The sequence below is a fragment of the Simochromis diagramma genome, unplaced genomic scaffold, assembly GCF_900408965.1.
Source record: "Simochromis diagramma unplaced genomic scaffold, fSimDia1.1 OVJJ01000705.1, whole genome shotgun sequence".
NCBI lineage: Eukaryota > Metazoa > Chordata > Actinopteri > Cichliformes > Cichlidae > Simochromis > Simochromis diagramma.
Window position 1 is genome coordinate 5,495,271 of NW_024387448.1, and position 9,728 is coordinate 5,504,998.

Consider the following 9,728-nt stretch of genomic DNA (forward strand, 5'->3'; position numbering starts at 1 on the left):
AGCAGACAGCTGTATCATGTTAAGAAAATTAAAGACTTGGTGGCATTTATTTCCTGGTTTGTCCGTAGCAAATCTATGACACAGCTATTCGTCCGTCAGCGTTAATCCGAAACACTGGCTTTGTTGGAGAGGTGCGCTGGCATACAGTGGCAACTATGTTAAAGCCGTTTGCATCCAACATGTAAAAACACAAAGTATTAAGATTATATGGTTAAAATGAGCAATACATTTTAGAAATTAACCCACAGCAATGTGATGGATATATTATTTAATGATTTCCACGACATTATGATTTTATCTTCTGTTTATGAGCACGATTCGTAACCTGATAATATGGCATAACAGACATATGTTAAGCTAAAACAGCATAACCTTTTCTTGAAAATGAACAGTTTTTGCACAAATCTGAACTCGAATCTCTTCTTAAATCTAGTTTCTTTCAGTTTGGCTTTTTTTTTTTTTAGTTCTTTTGTTTGTTTTTTTCCCGCAGTTTCCAAGAAGAGCACTCGGAAAGGCTGCTCCGTTTGTGCCACAAGTTCATTCAAGATTCTTTATTTGTCACATGCATAGTTTTACTAGAGTTTACTAGACTTTAGAGTACAACGTGCACTGAAATGAGATGTGTCCTGAAACGGTCCTCTACTACTGTGCATAAACAGGATATTATATACAGTAAATAGTTAATTATAAACATTAAGTATATTAAATAAAACAATCTGGAAATTTTACATTTTAAAGTCTGAAAATGTACATTGTGCCAGTGGAATGTTAAAGTGTCTCGTGCATACATTACAACAATCACGTTCCACGCAGTAACGCCAACACTTGGACTCCGCCCCCGGGCCTCGTGCTCAGTTTGAGTGTTCTTGAGTTAAAAGTGGCAAGTATGGCACGGATGTAAACAAGGTCACGGCCTTGACCCTTACAAAGCGGGACTTCCTGTAGTATAAAAGTGAGCTTTGCTTTCTTGCACTTGATCTGAGAGATCGGGTGCAGGTAGGTAACTGATTTGCTTTTTTAAAGCCACCATTTTGTGGTGCGCGTGCCCTGTATTCCTCCCTCGTTTCTTCTTGTCTGCCAGTTAGAGTTAGCTGGCATGCTAGCAATGGATAGCATGCCAGCTAATATTCAAGTGTTTGTGTAGACTTTTTTTCTTTGAAGGTCCTACCAATCGAACATAGCAAAACAATAGAAGTATTTTGCTAGGTGATGTCTGGCTATTTTATTGCTCTTTATGTAATTAGGATTTGGCACCACCTTCCAGCTGACTTTTTAAATGGCTCCGAGGAGATGTCGTGGAAAAGACGCCCAGCACAACATCTCCCAAAAATTTGTTAATTGTTTTCTACATTGTTTGTTGGGAGCCAACGTCATTTGTACTGGTATTGGAGGCAGTTAGAGCTAATCTTCTCCTGAACTATGTGTGTTTGAACTGAAGGGAGGGGGGGGGATAAAAGAAGCCAGAACAAGAAACAAAGCTATTGGAAAGTGTTCTCCAGAACGTCTCACTTTTCAAGTTGTTGGGGCATCTCCTTCTCTGTAACCTGTCAAGCTCCTGCATCCATAAAACAGACATGGAAGTAAAAAGTGGCCCAGTAGTGCTGTGAAAGCAAGTTTCTCTGTGTTTTGATATTGCATGTCTGAGGAAATTTGAGTGTTGCTCACCTGGTTCAAGAGCAGCAGAAGGGAAGGAGTTTGAGAGAAACTGTTTACTGAAACATGTCTTCTGACAGTAGCGCCGACATAAATGGGATGATGGCCTCCTCATCAAGTGCCATCAGAGAGCGCACATGTCTGACCAACTACATGGGATTCCTTAACCACGTGAGAAAACAGGTGGGTGTTTAAGAATACAAAAGCCTGTAGACTAATGCTGCCAAAAGGCACGACTGTGGTTGTTCCCGTCTTGGTTCTTGTGCTTTGTAGTACAAAGCAAGGTTGACGGGTTAGCGACGCATACTGATGTTATTTTACTGATGAACTTCCTGTGTCACAAAAGTAACACAGGAAACTCTGATTTACCTGACTAAATAATTGGCGTCGCTACATTGGTAATCTCTGACTGGGGCTTTAGGTCAAACACAAGGAAAGTTTGACAAAGTTGAACTTGCTATCTAGTACACCTCTTTGATGACTGATTTTCTCCAGGGCAGCCTCTGTGATGTGACCCTTGTGGTTCAGGGAAAACGCCTTGCAGCACACAGAGCAGTGCTAGCTGCAGCCAGCCATGTCTTCAGACTTATGTTCACCAGTAAGGATAACACAAAACTACACAAAAGAACACACATTAATACTCCGCCTTGAGGCCTTACTACAAAACTGTCTCCAGAGAAACATCAGAGGAGCATCCCTTAGGTTGAGTAAAATAGAAAAAGAACCATGTGAGCCAAAATTTAAATATCTTGTAAAGACTAAAATTAAGTAACTGTGTGATGAGTTGAAACATAATGGTAAATCTACTCTGGTTTTTCTTGCCTTCCTTTTAATTCACAATATACATTTCATTTAACAAAATGGACTGCATTTGGCTTCAAACACAAAAGCTCAATGGTTTATTTCAACAAAGATGGCTAATTTCTGAAACGCGTATGGTTGTTGATGTAGTTCTGTTAATTGTTTTATTTGTTTGATTTTCTTTTCACTTTCAGCCAGAATGAAGGAGTCTGTGTCTCCTGAGGTGGAGCTCAGGAGTGTTGAGCCTGAGATCCTTGAGCTGTTGCTTGAATATATTTATACCTCACAGTAAGTGTGTTTAAAACAGGGCTATACTGTGAAGCAAGTTGAACCCAGTAAGGCTTTGTTTGTGTTTTTGGCTTGACAAAGCTTAAAACTACAGTCAGTGGTAATGGGTATCACAATAGTAGTTAGCAGTTTTTGGTTTGTTGTTTGTTTGTTTTTTTGTTTTTGTTTTTTTTCTTTTTCTTTTCTTTTAAGCCAGCTTTCTGCTTCAGACTCTGTGTGCACTCACATAAAATGGGATTTTGACGTGTCACAAGTCTTATTCTGCACAGAATAATCCCTACACCATGTTCCAAATTATTATGAAAATTGTATTTAGTGTCATAAAGATTAGATATGTTTTTCAATTAAATGCATGGATGGCACTGTGTCTCAGTGCTCTTTGGATCACTAAAATCAATCTCTGACACCTGTGACTATTAGTTTACCAGGTGAGCCCAATTAAAGGGAAAAACTACTAAAGAAGTATGTTCCACATTATTAAGCAGACCACCATTTTCAAGCTATATGGGAAAGAAAAAGGATCTCTCTTCTGCTGAAAAGTGTGAAATAGTGCAATGCTTGGCCATGGAATGAAAACCTTAGATATTTCACAAGAACTTAAGTGTGATCATTGTTCTGTGGCTGAGTCATTTATTTTATTTTTTTTATAAATGCTTGGCTCTAAACACATGCTGTAAATAAAAGAATAGGAGAAAACATGGCATTTTTATTCACTTTTAAACCAGAAAGCCTTAACATAACTAGTGCATTAATCTTACTTTGCAGTACACTCATCACATGGCAATAAAAGATTGTTTTGTTTTTTCATACTTTGTGTTTTGCCGTGTCCCAGAATCACAGTGGACTGTACTAATGCAGAGTCATTGCTGAATGTGGCCAACCAGTACCAGATTGAACCAGTGAAGATGATGTGTGCGAAGTTCATTTTTGGACAGATTGATGCAACAAACTGCCTGGGTAACAACAGAAACACAGACCTGCCATTGTGGATTTCTTTGAGTGATTCCTGTTCTGTGCTTTTGCAGGCATTTCAGTACTCGCAGACTGCATGAACTGTCCAGAGCTGAAGGCAGCAGCAGAGGAGTTTTCCTATCTCCACTTTACTGATGTCTGCAGACTGGATGAATTTCTAAATCTGGACATTGCACAGCTCACGCATCTACTGCACCAGGACAAACTCACTGTCTACCGTGAGACACAGGTACCACAGTGTCGACTAAAATTTTGTATTTAAAACAAAAAAAAATGTAGCTAATTGAAATCAAACTAGACCTGAAATTTAACTAAAGCAAGTTTAAAAAAAAAAAAAAAAAAAAAAAAAAAAAAAAAACACTGTGGAAAGCCTTTGTTCCCACATGTTGCTCCATTCAGGTCTATGATGCTGCAGTGCGCTGGCTAAAGTATAACATCCCAAGTAGACAACAGCATATTGTGGATGTTTTGAGGTGCATTCGCCTACCTCTGGTCCCCAAAACCTTCCTGTCAGAAACTGTAAAGACTGAGCCGCTCTTCCAGGACAACCCACACTGTTTACAGATGATCACACGTGAGTAGCAAAATGGAGAGCTTGCACTCAAATTCAAGTTTAAGACATTCATGCAAGAACAGTGGCGTAACCAACATTCCCAATGAAATGATCTGCATCATTCAATGGAAGCAAAAAGTTTAAACTGATGAATTTCGGTAAAACTTGTTATACATGTACAATATAATATTGTGGCTAATTGAATTCCAGGGTTTTGCTGGAATATTTTCTGGGTTTTGTGTATATGTATATGTTGTTGCTCTAAATGGCCAGTATTGGTAATTTGGCTCGTCACGTGATACAGGCAAAGTTCAAATAGTTGCGATATTGCTTTCCACTGTGTAGATGGATATATTCATTCACAAAAAAACCTCATTGCTTTTGCCTTAGGTGCGATGGGGGACCTTGGAGAGCTCAGCAAACCACGTCGCAATAAGTATGACAACTGCATTGGTCTGTTTAATGGTAACCGCTGCTACTACTTTGACCCCAAGGTAACAACAAATATTTACCAATTCTAGCCACAGGGGCATCACTCCAGACTGTGTAATATCGTTTAGGTATGGGCTTGTTTAGCAGTTGCTTGATTTTTATTTACATTGCCACCTTAGGTAAATGTAGAGGAATGCCACTGATTACATATGAGCTACCTTTAACCTACTATAAGGAGGAAAAACTCTCAAAGTGACTTCCAGCTCAAGGCAGGCCAGCCATTTTTGGTGGAAGGTTAAGGGGAAATAAGATTGAGAAGATGATCACGAAGCAACAAACAGTAAATGGGGCTAAATAGTGGTGCACATTAGTAGAATAATGATTTGGTTAATCTTCGGTGTTTGTTTTGTTGTTTTCTTTAAGTAGTTCCATACAATAGCAGGTCTGTTCTAATCATTACACAAGTGTTGGTATTGCTTTCCATTCAGGATTACAGCTGGATGAGCATCAACTGCAAACTGTCAAAATTCCAGAATACCACAGCTGTCCTCTGGAATAGGTTGGGCTCCATTTTAGGTGGCTCACACAGCTTTCACATCAAACACACAGACTTCTACAACATTCTGAGGAATAGATGCTCCAGGCCAGGGCCACCAACACCTCGTGAGAACATGTCTGCGTGTGTTTTTGAGGGCAAGATCTTCACATCTGGAGGATCAGAAGCGGGTATGCATGGTGATATGTGTATCTGTTGAAGAGACTGTGAGCAGTGAATTGCTATAGTTTTGCTATGAATGTAGTATAGCTAGTTATCAGTGGGGAAAGTTTCTAGCCATGTCTGCAAGCATATGTTTCTGATATTATGTAGTGTTTTTGCAGGTGGGTCAGCTGTGGATCTCTTTGAAAGTTATGACACAATGACAGAGTCATGGCAGGTCAACACCAGCATGCTAGTGTCCCGCTGCAGTCATGCCTCAGTGGAGGCCAATGGGCTCATTTATGTTTGTGGAGGACTGACTGGCAACAGTGTTTCTGGTAGAGTCCTCAGGAACTGTGAGGTCTATGACCCCAGCACACAACAGTGAGTCACTACAGCTCTGTACGCTGCTTTTTTTTTTTTTTTTTTTTTTTTTTTTTTTTTTTTTTTTTTTTTTTTGTCTGTGTATGTTTGCAATGTTTGGGACTTTGTGCTTTAAAGGAGGTGTATGAATCAATGGGCATCAGGAGGCTAGCAAAGTTAAAGCTAAATGTATACCACTTTATTGCATGACTGACTGTCACTGGCGATTGTGCGTGGTGTTCCTGCATTACGCTGGAATTTTGATGAATTAGATAGAAGGGAAAAAAGAAAAGTGGCAGCTGGAGTATAAATCTTGCATAAGTAAGCACAAAAGTTACTGTTGTTGTACTGGCCACAGTGGACGCCAGTGTAAAAATACATGGTTTCCAGGTTTCTCCCAGTGCACAATGGATCTTATAGCCACCCCGGCAGGTGGTCAACAAGGACACCAAAATTTGTGAAAACATGGGATTTCAAAATGATACCATAATGCATCTTCTAAAAAATCTCGACCAAATTCGGAGTCAGAAGTAAAGTTTTCTGAACTTTTAGTTTAATTATATTTATATAATAAAATTATATAATTGATATATTATCAAGATTGTTAATAAGCTCATCCCTAGATTGTATGGCTACATGGCCAATACCTTCTCATTAGTCCCAAGTAATGCTAATAAAATACTAGGAGCAGGATGATTGGTTGGTACAAACTCTGTCAAGTTAAAGTTTTATTTTATATAACACCAAATCACAACAGTCACTTCAAGGTGCTTTATATAGTAAAGATCCTACCATAGTGGAGAGAGTTGGTGTTGGTGGGAAGGGGAAAAACTCCCATTAACCAGATAGAACCCTCTGGTTGAACCAGGCTCAGGATGGGGCAGCTATCAGCTGTGACTTTTTGGGGTGAGCAAGGGAAACGACAAAATGAACACTATGGAAGAGGACTGTAATAAAGTATTGAAAAGAGTAATATTACAACTAGTTGGCTTCCGCCATTATTGGAAACTGGAATTGGCTGGGAGGTGCTATGAATTCTGGGATAGGTTGGGCCACGAAGCATACACTGGACCATAGTTCAAATTCAGGGAAATGAAGGACTCATTTGGAGCAGCCTTCGTTGCCTAGCTGTGACATAAACGGTCTTCAAATGCGGCCTCCGAAGCATGCAGCCCCTTATTTGGGGCATAGCATAAGTAACCATTGGTGGTTTTCAAGGCTTCATGTCAAAGCAGAGAAACTGATTATAGAATAGTTTTTGTACGTGGGTGTAAACCAGTCTATTTCTGCTTTGAAGCTGCGCATTTTAACAATGGAATTTGGAGATTAACTTTGAACCAGATTTCAATGACAATTCCGGGAACTTTAGGGTTTTTGACACTTTGCTTTGGACATCGGTTTTCGGCACCAAGGTTGTCATTATCAAACATTTGAAAATCCTGCTGAATAAATTCCCTTAAAAGCTTATTCAGTGGGTCATAAAACTCAAGAATACACATTAGATTTTTTTTTTTTTTTTTTTTTTTTTTTTTTTTTCCCTTCTCTACACTACATTTGTTTTCTGCTACAACCTTCCAGGTGGAGAAAATTGCATGAAATGAGGGTTGCCAGGAAGAACCATGGGCTAGTGGTTATCGACAACAAGATCTATGCTGTTGGAGGCGAAGGGTCAACTGGTAAAGAAAACAGCCCCCTTACAGTGTTAAGGAATCAAAGTACTACTGTAGTTTATCACGATGGCCATAGCTAGTAGGTCTGTATAATGCATGGTTGTTTGTGTGTGTGTGTGTGTGTGTGTGTGTGTGTGTGTGTGTGTTTTTTGTTTTTGTTTTTTTTTTTTTTTTTTTTTGGGGGGGGGGTTCCCTATTTTCCAGGTGGACTTGACTCAGTAGAATACTATGATATTACCACTAACAAGTGGCATGCTGCCTCAAGGATGCCGTGGAGAAGTCTCACAGTGAAATGTGTGCCTGTTGGTGACGTCATTTTTGTGCTGGCAGGCAGGGGACTAGGGGCACAGTGCCTCACAAATGTCCTAGAATACCACACAAAAACCAATAGGTTGGTACATCAACTAAATACTGTTGACATAAACTATATAAACAACTAAATATAAAAATGGACAGCACTATATTTTTCAGAATGTCTAAACATCTCATTAATATGAATTTATTCTTAGTGAGATAGATATCTATCTATCTGATTGGGCAGTTGGGTTGTAAAAAGTACTGCCTAATATGACTTGCCTTATTATTTTATGATGCTTTAGCCACTGCTGATATTTGTAAAAGAAGCATCATTACTATAAAGTCTGAGCAGTAAACCCTCAATCTATTTGCTTAACTTTTTACTGAAACATTTCTTTTGTGTTCAGGTGGGTAACATCCAAAGCTCAAGCTTTTTTCTCCACCAGCTGCATTATCTGCACGGTTGGTCCATGAGAGTTCATAGAAGGCAGCCGCATAATGTTTTTATTTGCCTCATCCTCATAGGACAAGATACACATTTGATTGTTATGATGCTTGTTTGAGACCCCTAGGATTCCTGTAGTGGAATAGTAAACTGATTTGCACCTACTTCTGAAAGGGTTACTCATCACAATATTTAATGTGCATGTTTACAGAATGGTTATGTTCTTTTAACTTTGTTTAGCAGTAAAAATTCTCTTGCTTGTAAATGTTTGGCAGATATCTGCTGTGTAGATGTGCTGTGTTTTTATTGATTCATGACTAATTTAATAAAAGTGCTTTACTAGTGATTTGAAATGTTCTTGTAGGAGTCCCCCCCCCCCCCCCTTGCTTTGTCTGTCAGAGAATTTAATCTTTGCATAAGTTCCTTTCATGTTTTAGCACAGATCCAAAATGGATGCTGAAGATTCTACTGTAAAATCAGATTAATTACCCTTACTTTGATAAAACATCCAAACCAATTTCCTGAAAGTGAAATTAAAAAAAAAAAAAAAAAAAAAAAAAAAAAAACTGTCTGAAGAAGTAACTGACTTGAGGGCCTCGGAGGTTTCGCCACATTCTTTTAGTGTGTGTGTGTGTGTGTGTGTTCGTTCTCCTTAAGTTTATGAAACAACTAGCTCTGCTCTAATTTTTACCAGTAGAGGCAAGAGTAGACTAAAGGTGTTAAGGAAAATATTCTAAAACACTTCTTCAGTAAAGACTCAGAGAAGAGAAACACACAGAACTTCTTGCTAGCAAGGGCAGCCTCAATGACTCGCACTAAGAAACTGCCCCGGTCTTTATTTATACGTGTGTGTGTGTGTCCTGCTGATCAAAGGGTCATGAAAGCACAAAAGGTACATCCTTGGTCACAAAGAGGGTAGTCTCCCCCCACCCTAGATAACACGGTGGGGAAGTCCAGCAGTTCATCTAAACAAAAGGCACTTAGACTAAAACAGACATAGCTATGTTAAAACAATAAAACGAGGTGCAACCTCTCATGCTCCTAGGACGTGGGGGTGCATTCCTGGGGTGCACACCAAGCCTGCAGCCTGTTAGAGATCACACACAATTGATTATATGCCTCTAAGTATACATGGTTGAATATTTCCTAATACAAATAACTACATGCAGTATTCTACCATATGCAAATTTATATCACTAAAAGATTATACTGACTACTAAATACAATTTTCCATTGACAAAAGGAAATTTAAAAAGTTATATAGTTACATAACTTTTTTTTTTTTTTGGAAAGCAATTTGTAGATGAGGCCTGAGGGGCTGAAACAAGTTTAGTCTGCACAAGGTATTAAAATTTGAAAAGTCACAAAGCAAATTTGGTTTCACGTGCGCTGGTTTAAGACAGTTTCAAGAAACCGTGTGCAGACTCTATTAGATTCTATCTCTAAAAGCTGATTGTTAGTTTGTAGACTGTTCCTTTCTGTCACACACTTTGAGTGTTTTTCATGGATTGTATCAGAATCAATCAGCCTTACAACAACTGCCTGCCACCAACGTGA

At 38.9% G+C, this 9,728-nt stretch overlaps 1 protein-coding gene across 5 annotated transcripts; it reads left to right on the forward strand.

Annotated features, from left to right (window-relative positions):
• The first annotated feature begins 866 nt into the window (after positions 1-866).
• LOC120722711 (kelch-like protein 7) lies at positions 867-8,671 on the forward strand. 5 transcript variants are annotated; one of them, XM_040013809.1, is made up of 13 exons: positions 867-996; positions 1,737-1,836; positions 2,149-2,251; positions 2,649-2,742; positions 3,575-3,699; positions 3,768-3,943; positions 4,114-4,288; positions 4,658-4,761; positions 5,188-5,425; positions 5,579-5,780; positions 7,338-7,435; positions 7,634-7,820; positions 8,134-8,671. In XM_040013809.1, exons 2-13 carry the CDS (start codon positions 1,753-1,755, stop codon positions 8,198-8,200), a joined length of 1,653 nt encoding a protein of 550 aa, XP_039869743.1. In that variant the 5' UTR covers positions 867-996; positions 1,737-1,752; the 3' UTR covers positions 8,201-8,671. The 5 variants fall into 5 exon arrangements, with proteins under 5 accessions (XP_039869743.1, XP_039869742.1, XP_039869741.1 ...); XM_040013808.1 differs by having other exon boundaries at positions 870-996; positions 1,734-1,836; XM_040013807.1 differs by lacking the exon at positions 867-996 and having other exon boundaries at positions 1,282-1,836.
• The last annotated feature ends 1,057 nt before the right edge of the window (positions 8,672-9,728 follow it).

What these genes read in the sequence shown, in the direction of transcription:
- LOC120722711 (XM_040013807.1), top strand. Translation starts at nt 1,720, where the DNA reads ATGTCTTCTGACAGTAGCGCCGACATAAATGGGATGATGGCCTCCTCA. An exon ending in GCTACTACTTTGACCCCAAG is followed by an intron (nt 4,762 to 5,187) that starts GTAACAACAAAT and finishes CTTTCCATTCAG; the next exon opens with GATTACAGCTGGATGAGCAT. An exon ending in TACCACACAAAAACCAATAG is followed by an intron (nt 7,821 to 8,133) that starts GTTGGTACATCA and finishes TTTTGTGTTCAG; the next exon opens with GTGGGTAACATCCAAAGCTC.